Genomic DNA, 17,495 nt, shown 5'->3' on the forward strand with positions numbered 1-17,495 from the left:
TCCCCAGAGAGTCCGTCCTGGAGTGCTGCAACAGCTGCCATCCTTTGCTATACGGTAATCAGAAAGGGGAGAATTCAGCGTGATTTCATAGATTGGAAGCTGAATTCAAGGCAGAAAAGTGGCTACAAAGCTAAGTATTCCAGAACTAGTTTTGTGCTGTTTAGTTCCATTAACTTAAGTGGGGCTATGAGATATGGATGAAATCTCTTACCTACAGAACGTCTTAGCAGCATTGGTCGTAATGGTGAAACTCATTTATTCTGACTCATTTCCCCAGCCGTTTCTTATGAGCGCCTCGTCACAAGCAAAACAAAATAAATAAGCTGTAAGCCAAGTTACTGGAGTTTAACTATGGGCATGGATAGAGGTAGGGTACAGTATCAATCTTGCTTTTTGAGTACTTTAAAAGTGGTGCTGCTGATAGGACAGTATCTATGCAGACCAGCTAAACCGGTGTAATAGAATAGAAATATTTGAGTGATGGCAACTACGTATCTCAGTAGAAATGTCTTTGGTTCTGCAAAAAACTACAAGCTTTTTCCTGGGGCAGAGTCAACTGCAGTTTGAGTTCGTGGTGGTGGTAGCCCTACAGGTCCCGTGAATTAAATCCCAGGCGGGGTAGTGTTGTTATTCCCTCAGTTCTTTTTTTAATCTCCTTTTTGTGCTGAGAGCAGCCATCTGTCCCCCTCCGAACAATGGCGGAAGCAGCTGTGCGTGGTGTGCCACGGGGAACAAAAGCCCCTGCTTCATACCGGAGGGCGGCGGGCTGCAGGTCGCAGGGAGTTACGAGGATATGAGGGTCAAACGACACCTGATGCCACGCCGTACGGAAAAACAAAACTAGGATTATACGGCCTTTATGGGTTCATTCACTAGCGGAGAAGTGGGGTCACTCTTCGTCTGAGGTTTTCTCTAACGGGCATGGCAATGCATGTGTGTTTCCAAGGGGAGCCGCACTGGTACTTACCCACGGAGTAAAGGAGCAGCAAAACCAGCTTCAAGCAGCGGGCAAAGCAAACATGATGCAAAACAGTTCTTTCGGAGGGAAAATAAAGCAACTTGGAGACATTCTGGTACTTTATACAAGTTAAAAGTGTGTGATCTCAAGTGGTTTGTGTATCCTATAACACGCCCTTGTAGAAGTGCAGTGAACCCTGCTTTTCGCGTGCTGTCTGCGACACAACGTAGTTCTCTTGCTTCTTTGTGGGAAAAGGGAAGCTGAGTGAGGGCTGAGTGCTGCTCAGAAGCCGCGTTCGGAAGAAGCTGGTTATGCGCTGAGCTGCTTTTTCCGCGGAGTGAGCTGGAAGGAGCTGGGGAAAGGTACATATTCCACAGGATGAAATTGCCCAATCCTGCTACTTTTCAACAAGTGGTGCTACTCCTATCCCAACTATTCTCCTTCTGTGCTGTGTCCATAAGGAGAACAGAAGCTGGTACAGGTTTAAGCTATGGGAACGTTTCTTATTTACCAAGAGGGAACATAATATATGGGGTAAAGTTCATGCCTATAATGAAATAGGTAAGTGATCGCAGCTGAGTGCAGAGCCTCCTGTCTCTTCTTTAACCCCACATCACTTTTGTCTGCATGGATTCCTGCTCTGTTTCTAAGCAAACATGCATTTTAGAGCCATTAGTCAGAGATACACCAGGAGTTATACAGCCTTACTGCTGCTTTTGGGATGACAGGCCAGGATCTGACCCCGTCTCGCATGAACAGGGTGACATTCCTTGAAGCTTGATGGGACAGAAACACGTATTTCACAAACGGGTAAGCTGTAAACACCATATGCTCCCACCTCAGAGGAACATGCCCTGGGATACGGAGGCATTCATGGATATAGAGCTGAGCTCAGGCAAGCCATAAGACAGCCATGGCTGGCCCAGCACAAAAGACAGTGATCCCCTCCATGCCACGGTTCCACTTATGCACATGGAAAATAGTTCCCTGTTGCCCTCTTTTTTTCTTTTTTTTTTTTTTTTTTTTGCCACGCAATTCCTAAAGGGTACTGAAATAGAAGTTCACAGTCATAAAGCACAGCATTTTTATAAAACTAGCATTTCTCTTTTTTTTTTTTTTTTTGGTGAAGTGCAATGGCTGAGGCTTGTTAAAAAGTACTCTTTCAACCTGAAAACTTGTTGTGTTCTTACTTGCTAATTGCCTCTTTTGTGCTCTAAATGGCATGAAGAATTCCTTTCTACCTTAGATTGTCTACCTAGTTTATGTGTTTTTAAAGGAAGAAGTCACAAGATGCTGCAGTAAAAGGGGACAGAAATGTTACTAATGATGGAAAACACATGACTGCATTTCTAGGTCTTTGTATGGCGGAGTTTACCTGAAAGTGCCGTGACTGCTGAGCGGTAGTGTAACTCGGTCGTGCTGTTCATAAGCGCGACTGAAGCTTTGGAGTTCCTTCACACCACCCAGCAGCTGCCAAAACTAGAGAAAAAATCCTGTTTGCTGCTTGATTCTGAGATTGACACTGTCCTCCCTGCAAACCGCTTATCATCCCCATCTCCCTGTGAGCGTCACGCCAGTGAGAATCCGCTCATGAGCTCTTACTGTCCAGCCACAATTTTATAGATTGCCAGGTTTTTTTAGACAAGGTGACCACCGCTTCACAGATCACCAACTCACAAATTGTTTGTTCTCTTTCGCTTTGCGTACATCTTTATTTTAACCCACATTGAAGGCTTGTTTTAAGCTGGTCTTGAGCTGGGGGGAAAACTGAGGGCGCTGCTGTCGGTTCCCGAGAGTGCCCCAGCATACTTTACATTCTGGCAGCTCCCTCAGCGTCGCTTTGCAGCCCCTCCAGAGATCAGCTGGCTCTGCCGAGCGGTTAGTGGCTCCGAACATAAATGCCATTGCTGTCTGACTCTGTGGTTTCTGGGAAACTTTCCTGAAGCCTGTTTTCCTCCGCGTTTTGTCATAATCCCAGGGGAGGAGGAAGGCTGCATTTTCGCTTCTCTATACGAACGGAGGCTCTGACTCTGGTCCGTAAGGTTCAGCCTGGAGCGTATGCCGCAAGGCCGAGTTGGTCTCACTTCAAGAGATGTTTACTCCCACCATCACATAGTATCAGAATGCAAAGTGAGAACGAGAAGACCTTTCTGTATTTTATTTTTTGTATGTTGAGTTTTACTGGGGGCAGACAGCCGGTTACCGTATTGCTTTGAGATAACACCAGCCTGTAGGGCATGGTAGCGTTTGAGACACAGAAATGAGAATTATCCCAAAAGTGAGGACGTAGGTGTTTGTGTACAGTGCTATGTATGTGTTTGGGTGTGTGATGAGGCACACGGTCAAACATCCAGGCCTTATGCCCACCAGCTGTACAACACAGTAGCTGAATAGCGCTGGGATTTGTTACCGAGCTCATTCATTTGATGTCCTGACATTAAACAGACTTAACGCAGTCTCACAAAACATGGTCCCCGATTTAACCCTGTGATTGAGCGTGGCACCCCACCCAGCCCCTTCAACGCACAACCAGTTTATGGTTAACGACAACCCCACATGGACAAGTTGAAAGGACCCTGAGGGCAGGGCTGCTGCGCTTACAGCGTCTCTAGCCCCTTCCCCATCCCTTCAAGGGCACTGTGCCGTGCCTACAGGCGTCACCTTTCTCAGAGGGGACATTCTTGCCTTCCCCTCTCTCTCTCCCCAGCGGGGAAGTCAGCGCATTAACTTCTCCGCTTCATTGTGGCAGCTCAGCAGGTTTGGCTCTGGTTCAAGCTCCGCAGTCTCCTTGCAGGGCAGCGACGGTTTTAATCAATGGCAAGCTGGCTTCCCTAAACAAAGTGCTGTTTCTTCAGAAAGCAAGAGCTTCGTAGCGAAAACATAAAAAGATGAACGGGTCATATATACGTACAGCTTACGTGGTGCTGAGCCAGCATCCACTGGGGATCTGGTTAAAAACTATAATGTTTAGGATATTTTTTTGAAATCTCTGTCTCTTGACTAATAGTCCCATATCTTGCAGAGAGCATGAGTCACTTCCCTCTTCCCTCAGAGAGGCCATTGTATATGATATTAAGTTCATTATGTTGCTAGGCTATTTCCTCTGTGGGCGAAATGTCAAAATACTGGCTACCTATATAGTCAGCATCAGAAATTAGTGTTAATTACGGATTGACTCCTCTGTAGTTATACTTCTGGAAAAAGTTCATCCAATGAGCCCCGATAAACCTAAAAAGGTACACGCAGCTGTGTAACAAATGATATGGTAAACTGAGTATTCCGTGTTTCCAGAGCGTGACTCTTAGCCAGGTCTATAGTATGGGAAATATTGATAACCAAAACAAGTACGGCTATTATTCTATAATTACTTACAGATACGGTTGAGGCTGATAAAGTAAATTATTCCTTATTCCATTTATTCTGAAAGAATAGATAATAGAAAAATAGAAATAGAAAATAGTTCAGAGAGAGATTAATTTTACCTAATTTTGAATATCTTAAAGCAAGCTATCTGTTTCTACCTGAGTCATCTAATTTCTTTATATGATCCATAAATGAGCTGCAAGAAGGAAATTCAAGCTCACCCATTTTAAACTTGGTCTTTCATAAAAGAGGTTGAATCACTGTCTGGAGGTTTGTGATTTTCTTCTTTGGTTATAAAGAGAGCCCAGATTACTGTTTTAGATTAGGCGCCTGCCATCGATCCATCCATCCATCCATCCATCCATCCATCCATCCATCCATTCCATCCTTAAATGTCTATTTGTTAGAAAAATACTCTGTTAGTTTTGTTGTCAACAAAAACAACGTAATTAACAGAATAACAGGATCACTGCATATTTTTTACAAAGATCAGGATAAATGTTTTGTTTTAATTTTGTTTTGACGACAGATCGGTTGTCATCATAGGTAATGCTTTAATTTATAGGTGTGATAACGGGACTTACTCACATACATCGCAGTCAGTTAAATTCAGTCACATGTGTTGCATCCACACAGGGAACAAGAAGTAATTCAGAAATAAATTCAGTGCTGTTTCCCTGAGAAAGCCCTATTTGCAGGTGAAGTGGCTCCTGCCAGCCCCATGGTGGGGGACCTGGCGCTCCTCTTCCTCGGTGGCGGCAGCAATGGCCGCGGTGTCCAGCTCTGCCCTCACCCGCCCCGCTGAGCCCTCACGCCCCCGCTCTTCCATCCCTCTGCTACCCTCTGGGTCATGAATATTAAGCACGGAGGAAAGGCTCATTAACTCGACCGGAAAACGTCATTAATGACCTTGACAAGTGTGGGGATAGATTGGGAAGGATAAAGGAGAGAGTGGGAGGAAAGGAAGTGGAGGCAATAAATAGGCTAGACCTGCTGTTACCGTGTTAATCTCTACAGGGGGAATCGCTGAGTTAATTCGTCCTATACCCAGATCCTTTCCTTATTTCTGGACTTGTTTCTTCCTTGGTACCAACATTGTGTTTGTAATACAATGCGTATTTATTATAGTTTACAAAAATAAGAAATAAAAATACTATTTCAGACATGTTAAATACAACAGCGGATGGGAAATACACAGCTTAATGCATTAAGTGATACAATTGCCTGACACATAAAAGCTTTTAGTCCGCCCACTATTTTTTTAATTGGAGATGAATATGTAATTGCATACCACTTAATGTAACCTCCAGTTGTTGTTCCAAAATAGACAATAGTTTATTATATTAATCCTCTATAAGAGGCTTACAGCAACTATTATTTTTAATAATAGTCTCGCTAGTGCCTTCCTGAATCGACAGCATTTCACCTTTGGCTGTTGTATCGTTTGGTTCACTACATTGTTTTGAGAAAAATAATCATGATGTGTGCAGAAAAGTCTATTTGAGAAGGATTTAGAAAGGGGATCTGAAGTTTAAGGGAGATTATATTTCCATTTGCTGTAGGTAAATTACATCTTTTATCTGCAGGGGAGGGGATTGAATACCCTGTGAGAAAGAAGTGCATATAAATGATAACTGGTCACTGCGATGCTGATAAACAGTCAATCGCATTGGTTTAGGAGAGGTATAAAGATTAGAATTTTAATAATTTTAACTTCAGAGCAGTTAACTGCAGGAGTCCTCCTAAATGAGCAGTTCCTTTTGCTCTGAAGTGGGTTACCCTCAAAAGATAGGTGGGATTACTGGTGATGGAAGCGCACCCAGGCTCTCCAGAACAGGACCCCAGCGCAGATAATGCGCTGCCATAAATGCTTCCAGCATATTGTCCACAGCTCCTCAGACTCGTGATTTGCAGGGGGACTGGCTGTTATTAAAAATAATAAACAGAAGAAGTTGAAACTCTGAGGAGTAAAAAGCAAAGCTATAGATATCTCTTAATTCTTTAAAAAAACCTGCGGTGCTTATTTTTTATTGACGATGTTGAGTTTACTGGGCTCCGGCTCACCTGAAAGGAAGTTTAGTGCTGGCAACGAGAGACTGTTGGGTTTTCAGTGGGCAAGACGGCACCCCTGAGGAGCCCAGAGGGACCTGCGACCGAGGGATGCTCCCAGCGACTGCAGTTGGAGCTCTGTTGACGTGGAGAGCCTTCCCGCCAGTGGCAGGGTTCCTTAGGGAAGTGGGTTGTGCAAGACGGGGTTGGCAAGTGCTGCTCCGCAGGCATTGTGCTCTGATTCATGCTCAGAACGTTTTCTGCTTGGAGCTTGTTTCCTCCCACTGTGTCAGCGGCACAGAAGCCTTTTAGCGGCAGCTCCCGGTGCCGGGGCAGTGGGAGGCACGGGCTGGCGGCACTGTGGAATGGCGAAGGCTTTGGCTGGCTAGCCTCCGCCACTGTTTCCCCTCCATGCCCTGTGTTTCGCTTTAGAGCACTGCATGCCTCACCGGGATTGTCTCCCCAGCACATCGTGGGAAGGGGTCCGTGGGAGAAAACCAGGGGAAAACCAAATAGCTGCAAGATTCCTGCACCGTGTGTCATCTCCACCGCGTGTTTGCAACTGAGCAAACATAATCTGTCTGGCAGATTACCGAGTATGCCGTGCCTGCGAGGAAACAGGCCTCTCTTTGACCTATGACTGTATCTATCTGCGGTGTTAAGTGTATTTAGTTAGAGATCAGTCGTGGATTTGTCACCGTTGCTCATCACGGAGCAATCTCCCTTTCACTCGTGGTGTCGTCCAAGGAGACATGCCCGTGCCGCTCCTCTGCCCGCCGCGGTTGTGCCCTTCGGCAGGCAGAGGGATGAGCCAAGGACCTGCCACTCGAGACCCCGTCCCTGCCAGCCCACGTCGACCTGGCGGCAGCTGGGGGAGAGGAGGCATCGCTCGCACAGCATCTCTTCCCGGCATGGAGAAGCCGGGCGGCATGCGAAGTTCCCCCGCCACTTGCTTGTCCTCGGCGCTGCCCACACGACGACGACAGCAATCGTGCCACATGTACAGAACCAAAAGCTTTTCGTACTACAGTTTGTTCTTTCCTACCCCCGAGGCCTTTGTTGGCGAACAAGACGCCAGTGTTTGAGGGGAGAGACAATGGCGTGGCTCAGCTCTGCGAAGGCGTACTGGAAATGGCGCAACAACTGAGTTGTGTGTGTGCCCCCCCCCCCTTTTTAATTTTGTTGTTCTGGTTCAGTGACATTTATTTTGCTGTAAGTGCCCAATTTGCTATGCAGTACATGTGTTTTGCAGAGAGACTAGTAAACTAAAATCATATGTTGCGCAGAAATCCTTTGGTCTGAAAACGCAGACAGCCCGTATTTGCCTTTCAGCCTTCGCTGGCTTAGACGTTCGGTGACAACCAGCAGCAATATTTTTAGCCGCTGGCGTTCTTTTCCTTAGCTGCAGGCTAACTTGATCAAGAGATGCTCTTTAAATGAGTTGACACCATGAGCAGTAAATTTTGTATTAAGAAAAAAAAAAAGGATAAAAGAGAGCACCGGGGTTGGCCTGTGTTATCAGTACGTTGGAACTGGTCGCTGCTGAGAATCTGTCGTTGCTGTTGTTTGCATTGTATTTAGGGAGGGAAGGGGTTATATATGTGGTCCAGCTCATCTCAGTTTTACAGCACCATTTTAATCATCAGACCTGGTCGGGCTCTGTATGACTAAGCTTCTTAAGAGGATGCACTCACTGCTGGCCTTCTGTACACATCCTGTGTTTGCAAGGGATCCCACTAAACAACTGTCTAAACAGGGCCCAAGCAAGGCAAAAACCCCAACCTTGGGGATAAATAAAATTTCATATATGATAAACAGTAAATACTGATCCGCCTTAGTCATATGAACTGATTTGGCTGAGTTGTCCTTCTCCACGTCTATTGAGTTTAATGCTTCTGTGCGAACACTCAGAGTTGCCGTTAGATATAGTACTGTATGTCTGATCCCAGGATGACACTCTGATTTTCCAAAAATAGTTTAATAAATAGAAATTCCAAGATGTATCGTCATAAGCCTATAGGTTGAGTGTCAAATCTCCCATGTTATGTAAAACACATTGGTTATATAATGGGATTTTTATCAGTCTGGTGACATAAATACAAATATCGGAGCATTATTAGGAAGCGACCTCTCTCTGACTTTAGCTGTTATGCTGGAAGGCAAGACAGATAGTAGCTTATGTGTATATGGGGATTTAGATGCTGTGGCTCCAGGGGTGTCTAGCAACTTAGAGCTAGTTTGGGGGTTTTGGTACAGATAAATGTAAATACATTTAAAATGGTACTGAGGAAAGAAACTGGAGTGTGGTAAGAACTTCAAGCTGCTCCTAAGTTTCCTTCATGATGGCCCAGACTGAAGCCATTGCTGGTGGTGGGGCCAGGGATGTACCTAAAACCAGTGCTCCTCATCTCTTGAAATAGATTGAGGGAACGCGGGGGAGGTATATGTCTTTATCTGTTGGAAAGCAGATAAAGGTCCTGAGCTAGCAGAAATCGGGACACACTAGCGGGAGGACATATGGAAGAGCAGCAGGGATTTCCTCCAGGCAGAGTGATGTTCATACATGCGTCGCAGCCAGTTGTCAGCGGTGGGCAGATAACGCTGCCGAGCCCCAGGGACAGACTGGGCAGGCGGCAGCTGCCCAGGGAGCAATGGGGTTGTGTGGGGATCCTCCCTGCCGAGGAGCAGAAGCTCTGGAGGACGGGAGCACACGAAAGGAGGTGCTGCGAGTTACCTGGAAAAGAAAGCAATTAAGTATGCTATACATAGAAATAGGTGCATCGTTTTATAACGGAGAAGCTGATTTTGCAGGTTGCACAACTTCTTGAAAACCCCTAAGTAGGGCACTATCTGAAATTGCTCGGCCTGATGTTACCGACGGCCGACCATCTGTCCCCATGGGCTTTCAAATCAGGAGAGCACTGCTTTTGCTAAGAGCAGGCAGTCTATATGGGGGAGGCTTTAGTAAGTGAATTAGATGAACCTTACGGCTTATCAGCCTGAGGTAAAAGCAGACTGAAAAAAAAAAAAGAGGCAAGTTAACTTCAGAAGTTAATATGAGTGAATTAAATACTTTAATTTCATGTGTTTTCCGGGTAAGTTGAAGTGGGGCAGACTGTAAAAGGCTGAAGTGGTCTTTAGTGTCTCCAGTTCAAAGAAGCAGTTTTCCCAATAGCACTGGTAAGCGCCCCGGGTTGCTCTGTCGCAGCATCTTGAGTGTTAGACACATCTTAGAGAATTAAATCTCACAGCGTAACTCATGTCCTCCCCTTACGGGTGGATAATATGTGTATTCGCTGAGGGAGCAGGAGAGGGGAGCTGGAGGGAGGGAGGGAAGCTGGTGGGGAGAGGGCACTGAACGTGCTTCCGAGGGGATGCTCAGTGTCACACATCCGTGTCCTGGGACGGGGAGCTACCTGCCCGTGAAAAAGTGAATCGGGTGCCAAAAGTAGCACTGCAAGACTGATCAGGCTCCAGATCCCTCCTGTGCCTGGGCTCTAACCAGAAATCACTTCCTCCCTTCAAATCAATAGGGCTACAGAGATGATTAGGGGACTGGAATATCTCTCTTATGAAGGCTGAGGGATTTGGGTCTCTTTAGTCTGGAAAAAAGAAGACTGAGAGGGCATCTTATCAATGCTTATAAATACTTAAAGGGTGGGTGTCAGGAGGAGAGGGCCAGGCTCTTTTCAATGGTGCCCAGCAACAGGACAAGAGGTAACAGGCACAAACTTGAGCATAGGAAGTTCCACCTAAACATGAGGAGGAACTTCTTTACTTTGAGGGTGGCAGAGCACTGGCACAGGCTGCCCAGAGAGGTGGTGGAGTCTCCGTCTCTGGAGACATTCAAAACCCGCCTGGATGCATTCCTGTGCAACCTGCTGTAGGTGACCCTGCTCTGGCAGGGGGGTTGGACTAGATGATCTCCGGAGGTCCTTTCCAGCCCCTGTCATTCTGTGATTCTGTGATTCTTGCCACCCCGCAGACCCTGTTCTGCAAACAGGGCCGGGGACATGGGCTTCCTCCACCCCCGTGAAGCTCCCCTGCCTTCACTCAAGCACTGCACAGGGCTTGGAGGCTTCCTCGCCTGCATCCTCCCAGCTGGGCTTTCGACTTCCCCCGACAGTCAGCTAGCTCCGTGCTACCAAGTGCACGCTGACAAAATGCCCTGGTTTAAAACGTGGCATAAAAGTGCTATTAATGCTTGGACTGCAGCTGGATTTTTCCCTTTGTACAGGATATGAAAAAAAAAAAATTTTTTTTTAGCCCCGTAGGATTAAACAATCATCATGGTTTTAAGGTCTTAATCTCCGGGCATGCAGACTGCTGGCTGATAAGTCTCCGAGTCTGAGTGTAATTGGATGCAGTATCGGATTCGGTTGTGTGGGCTTTCCCGGGGCTTTTTGTTTGTTTGTTCATTTTTAACGTGCTGCGGAGTTGAAGTGATCTGTCCCTGGAAACGTGTTTGGGCGTGAAGCTGTAACACCGTTTTGACCCCCCTACTCCGGGGGCCGGTATTTCGGCAGCACCTAGCTGGAGACCACCACTCGGGGAGGGTTGGGGGCGGGGGGGGGGGAAGGTTGCTCGGTGTATGAATTCAGGCTATTGTTCGAGGCACACATCTGCCTTAAGAAATCGCACGGCACAGGCCGTTACTTATTCAGATGCAGAAGCTCCTTCCGTCCCACAAGACGGCCCATTCAAGTCACATGCCAGAGGTCTCGGCAGAATGGGCTGCAGCTGCTTCAAATCTGCTGTCTAACATCAGAAGCAGTTGGACAAACTGTACCGTACTGACTACAGTCAGGCTCCCGGGCGCCGAGGAAGACAGGGAAAAGATTTGGGATCCCAGCGCTATGTTCTCTGAGGATCTGTGGCTGGAAAATGAGAAAAACTGCGCCGTGGTTCACAAGTCGAAGCGAGGGAGGAAGCGCCAAGAGCTCCTGGCCGTGGCCCTGGGGGTGAAGGTGGGAGTCAAGGGGGCACTTTTGTGGCAACCTCTGAAACTCTTTGCCTATTCACAGATCACCTCCTTGGTCAGAAGAGCAGCCTTAACTCAAAATGACAACCATTTCAACTACGAAAAAGCACACAATTTTAAGGTAAGCACAACTTCCTATTATTTTTTCAGCTGAAAAGTTCTGGTTTGATGCCTCACATTTTATTCTTTGCTGTGATGGGGTTTTCACGCACCCATCTGTACTAGCCCTGAGAAAAGTCTTGAAAAAAACATTTTACTTTCTACTTTAAGTTCCCTTGACTGCATTCTTAATATGCTTTTACATAGGCACTTAATGCAAATAGCGGTTTTGCTACTCAGTACAGTACTCGATTGGCATTTTAGCTCTTTTTGCCCAGATTCAGTTTTCTTTTTTTGTTCAGAAGAAAAAAAGTACTTCATATTGATTGTCTCTACCTTAAAGTGTATCTGTTTTTCAGTGATAAAAAGGCCCCCTTTTCAAAGCCTGGCTGTTACCAGAAGCCAGTAGCATTTTACCAGCAAACGTTTCGGACCGTTTCTGTTTTCAGAAGTTGAGGGAGCTCGGGTGCTCCCTAACAATAAAGCAGAGCGCGGCAGGGGTATTGTCTCCCAGCTTTTGTTCCACCACCATATGCTAAGGAAATGCCCTCAGAGTCCCACTGAGCTGTAGGATCTGAGCTTCTGTTTGCTTGTCAAACTAAACCAAATAGCTGGACAAACACCGGGGTGTTTAAACGGATCATCTTTTTGCTGTCTTATACATACAAAATCAGATTCTTAGGGGTTTTTTTTCCCCCCCAAGTGCTGTGTCTGGCATGCTGCAGCAGGGAAGTGACTCAGCTTTGGAAACGGACCTTCCAGGCAGCTTGTACTAAAATGTGTTGCCAAAAGGACTGTGCTGGTTTCAGACTATGCCAGCCAGTTACCGTATCTAATGCTGTCAAATTGCGGTTTGATGCTTATCGGGATGGATACAGAGAGAATAAGAGGCAGTAACAAGACAAGAAAGGAATGCATCTCAGCTTCGAAACCTCAGTTTACTTAATGCTCCTTGAGGATGCTGATCTGGGTCACTGTCAGAATAGTTCAGCTCATTAACAGAAAGAGAATTTTCTGATACTCATCTCGGGCCTGTCAAGAAAGGAGAAGCACCGATTAAAATGATTTCACTGGTTTCCTGCTTTGGCAAAAAAGCTTCACTTCTTATATTTCTAAATATTCTGCCATGCAGACATTGCTCCCCTCTGTAGCGCCTCTGCTGTAGTTGGTAAATCAATAACTTAATATTAGTGAGCAAAGCAAATAATAGCATCCCTCTTCTTATTCCCCCTCCTTGACCCAGTCTACAGAAAAGTCAATATTTACCTCACTGATCAGCACTGAAAGAAATAGGGAAGTACTCTGTATTTTATTGCTTGATTAAACTAGCTTTCATTCTTTCTGGGTTTTGCCCTCATTATCATTTTAATATCAAAACTATTTTAGTTTAAGTAGAAAATATTTTCTCATGACGAAGATTTTTTTCCACTTTGACCTATGCATTCCTTCCTCTTCAAAATTCCCCTTGTTTTGGCTTTGATTTATAATTGGACATGTGCCCAGTTAACTTTGCGTTTGCACAATCTAGCTGTTGTACACTCTCTGTTCCTTTCTGTTTCCAAAGAGTCATAGTTTAACTGGAAAACCACGTGATTAAAATATATATGTACTCAAAAGCTTGACAGCACAAAATTATTTTTTTTTATCCTAGGAAAGGAAATTAAAAAAACTTAGGGAAGAAACATTAAAGAAAATAAATTGCCCAGAAAGGCCAGTCAAAAGTGTTACATTTACTTAATGAACAAATACGTTCACTATGCAAATACAGTTAGTTTTCCAAAGGAGTATATTAAAACATGTCCAGTTGAAAAAAAAATGTGGATAGAATGCTTAGACTAGAACACTGAGGTTTAAAAGACGGATAAATTTAAGTCTAGCATCTTTAGTATATTCCATATTCATTACGTAAAAGGATTAAGAAATTATTTAAAAGAGAAAGAATGGCTTTTTGGGTCTTGCGGCAAAATTCTTAATGGCTTTTGACAGCACTCAGGGTATGATGATACGGGGTTTATCTGAAGGAGAACGCTATTTTGCAGACATTCAAAGAGTTGTCTTCCCCATTTTTAAGTGAATACTGATGTGTATTATTGTATCATTCAGCTCAGTTCATAGGGACAAAGGTTACGTGTCACAATGTCCATCATAATCTTGTCATAGGCAGTTCTTCATGAACAAACAGACACTCTTTAGCTCTTGTCATTTAGCCACAAAGAATCTTAAAAATGAAGGGCACATTCTTAGCGAAGCTGATGAGATTTTTGCAGGTCTTACACCAAAGATCTTATGTACTAGAAGAGAGAAGGAACAAAAGGAAGAAACAGACTCAAGGCAGGCGTTCAGAGCAAGGATGGATCTCCCTCCATCCTTTCCAAGCTAATACAAAAATTAAAAAGAAGCGCTGGAGCTTGGAGAATGGCGCCGTTCTGAGCATCCATGCTTTCTCCTTCAGCCTCTCTTACAAATTTCAAGGCACTAAAGGCAAATGAACAAAAAAAAAGATTTAGGATCCAGACTGATTTGTTAAGCTGGGTTCATCCTGAGCACACAACACAGTCGCATAGATTTAGGTTTGGAGCTGGCGTCTGTCTGGCGGGACAACTTTGCATAAGCCAGTGTAGACATACCATAATTCAGGAAAGGGAATAAATCTCTGAAGCCCTGTTTAGAAAAACACAGAGGTATTTCTGTAACTCTGTGGGCGTCAGCCTAACTGGATCGCAAAGTCCTCTTGCATCTCGTTACAGTTGGGATCCAGCAGGGCTCTTCGGGATGTGCTTTACCTGCCAACTCAGTGGGGTCCCAGCTGGTGGTGAGGTCACCTCATGCCCAAGGACAGCCGCGTGGAGTTTGGGGATGCTCCGCACGTTTTGTTCTAGTCTGGGAATTCATGAGAGGGCCTCTGTGCTGCTCTGAGTGAACGAATGCAGCTGAACAATGTGCATTTACCACAATATTGTGCCTGTTTGCCACTACAGCATGGGCAAATCCCGTTTGCAGGCGGGCTAGTGGAGTAGAGGCAGCTGATTACTGACAAGTCAGAAGATCTGCTGGGAGAAAGGAGGCTCTGGGATAAATTTCCCCTGGTGTTAATCACTGCAGACAAACACTGCGTCCGGGAGACAAAGGGTCTGGCGGAGGCATTTTTTACAGACATCATGAAGATTATGTGTATGTATTTAAACAAAAATAACGGCCGACTCAGCTTTTCTTCCCTGCGAAGAGCTCAGGTTCAGCAGGAGTCCACAGGAGAGTACAAATGCCCATGTATTCAGGCGAAAGTCTGAAAAATCTCTTATTTTCTTTGGATGCAAATAGAAAAGATAAACAAAATTGTCTCGGAAACAGCACCACATAATGCCAATAAAAAACATGTGTTTCAATTCAGGGCAATTTTTAGTTTGTTTCTGCAGTTTTGCTTAAGGGATTATTTTGTTTTGCCACTGTGTTGGCACTCCTTAACTTTGGTCTTAGTTTCTCCCCCTGTGAACATGGCTCAGACGCAGACTAAAATGGCATGAGATAGCACCTACGGGGGGTTCTGCTGTTTGGAAGCAAGGGCAGGGGAGGGCTGGCGGGCGAAGGTGAGAGCACAGGAAGGCAACGAGACACGCAGCCTGGTGATTGTCCAGCAGAGAAGAGAGGATCAATGTAAGAAACAACTTTTCCTTGAAAGAGCTGGAAAGGAAATAGAGTGAAGAAGTTAGGAGTTAGACATTGTGGAAAGAAAATGAAAGACTGAACAAGAAAAGCACAGTGTATAGTCTGAAAACGTCATGTTTTTGGCTTATATGAAGAAATGCTTCTCTGCAAATTCTTCTTAAAAGTTGGAATTATGCGTCGACTGTAGCCCAAGCAGCCCAAGCCTATGCTGTGTGTACACAGAGAAGTCTCCTGAGACCGGGGGATGGTGTAGGGACCAATAATAAATGGATCTTGATCATGTTTCCAAAAATCTAAGCCCAGGCTATTTGTAATGATGCAGTTACAAAGGATGGGGCAAAACCTAAAAGCCCGTCTCAAAAACCTAAGGCCTGCTGTCACCTCTCCTTATTTAAAATAGAGATGAGGGCAGTTTGCAGGCAAAATTCCCACTTACCATTCAAAACAGACTTCATTCATTATTTCTTTAAAATTAATGGCAAGCCATAAGAGACGTAGTTCAAAACCGCATCTTAAGAGATTTTTTTTTCCACCTTCATCTAGAAACTTTTGAAGATCTCCTTTTTCCAGTTAGAGATAGCAAGTAGTTCCCTATTTCAGCTTGACCAGAAACCACAGAGACTCGCTTTTCTCAGGGCATTTCAGTTGGGAACTCGCCATTTGTGCTAAAATGCAGATCCGTGAAAAATTGAAGTGAATGAATAGAGAGAGCCAAACCTTTGAGGGCCACCAAGCTGAAGGGAACAAGGGGAGGGCGCGCAGTCAGCACTTCTCAGATGGAGCCCTCAGTCAGCATTGATGACTGTTTCCCATTAATGACAGGAGAGATCAAGGAATAATCAGCTGCCATTTTCTAAATATGCCACAGCGAGATCAGCTGAAATAAGCTTTATGTAAAGCAAGCAAGTAGGCCCCCAATATCCTAGCAACTGTGATGGACTTTAAATGTGAAATGGTGCGGTTTTAAAAATCCTGACTGAGCTTTTACAAGCACTTCTCATGAGGTTGGCTTTTGTAAACCGCTGCAAGGCAGAAGATATAGTTAGCTGTCTTGCCACAGCAGGTGATTTTCACCCACAATTAAATGCAGGTGCAGACCTACTAATTATGTGGTTATCAGTCTAAAAATGTTAAAGATGCAAGCATAATTAGTTGTATCCATAGTTGTATATCCACTCAAGGTCACATAGAGCATATGCCCGAAGCTCAGGTCGTGAGCCGATGTTAGGTACGGCCATTTACCCCCACTAAAAGCCGTGTCTGAAATTCACACTACCCACCCTGCAAAATAAAATAAGGTACGAAATGAGCAAGATGTGTGTGTGTATATATATATTTATCTCAAACTTTATCACAAAGTCTTGTTTCCCAGAGATAACACATTTTTCTGAGCGGTAAAATACCATTTCAAAAAATAAGCATTACCAGCCAGACGTTCCGGTTCAGAGCTTTGACTATTAAAAGGGAGGAAGAATTTCTGTTGCCTTAAGTTTCTTCATGCAATTATTGACTGTGAGTAGTTGGTCAGCAGTCATTCGTGGTCAGGCTCACATTTTTATCGCTAGATCATAAAGAGAGGTCTGTATTAAAATCACTGTACTTCATCTTTCTGGGGAATGGACTCAAGACTACGGACTTGTTTAGGTATGAGCCTGCAGACAAATGGGGCCAAAACATTAGCAAGCCAAATGCTTGGCTTAAAACTTCACCAAGTTTATTTGAAAAGGGCAATGACCTTTTTTTTTACTCTATGAAAAGCAAAGAGCAGCTTTCCCCATCCCAGGGGGTGGAAGTGGCCTTTCAGCCATCCACCCAACGGGTAAACAAGAGCAGAGGGAAGGAAAAGGAAGCAATAGCAGCCTGAGTGTGTGTGATTTATGTTTTGTTAAGCTCAATTAAGTCTCTGGCCAGAACTAGCTCATACCACATCCATTCACACGGGTGTAGACCTCACTATTTACTCTTCTTTTCAATGAAAATGAAATGCTTACTTTACCAGAACATACATCTTAAATAAAAAAGGTCTTCTGCCGTAGCCTTTGGAAAAGTAGTGTAGGAAGCAGTGGTGGTCTGCAAAACCTGGCGTGGGAGCCGTGGGCTCTCTCAGCACACAGGTCGGTTTATTCTTCCTTATTTACTCATGTGTGGACTGTGGCAACATGAAGTTTGCTCTGCTGAAAAAGAGCCTACTGACATCTTTTCCCTGTGTGAGTTCAGTTTACTTACTGGAGTGGGGAAGGGCGTAATTTGCTTTTATCACTAATGGATTCCAGCGTGCAAAATCAGACCGTCACCCAACCGCTGCCTGGAGTGGCTGCACAAATCACTCATTATCATCCCCGATACAAATTTACAGCAACCGCCTCAAGTTTTGCCCTGCGT

At 44.9% G+C, this 17,495-nt stretch overlaps 1 protein-coding gene across 1 annotated transcript in view; it reads left to right on the forward strand.

Moving 5' to 3' along the window:
- CHN2 (chimerin 2) overlaps positions 1–17,495 on the forward strand; it is a 167,125-nt gene that overhangs the window by 130,152 nt on the left and 19,478 nt on the right. Inside the window, exon 7 of the mRNA XM_074574929.1 lies at positions 11,395–11,472. Within this exon, the coding sequence (XP_074431030.1) occupies positions 11,395–11,472 (78 nt within the window). The remainder of the gene's footprint in view (positions 1–11,394; positions 11,473–17,495) is intronic.

Source organism: Larus michahellis, chromosome 2 (genome assembly GCF_964199755.1).
Source record: "Larus michahellis chromosome 2, bLarMic1.1, whole genome shotgun sequence".
Lineage (NCBI taxonomy): Eukaryota > Metazoa > Chordata > Aves > Charadriiformes > Laridae > Larus > Larus michahellis.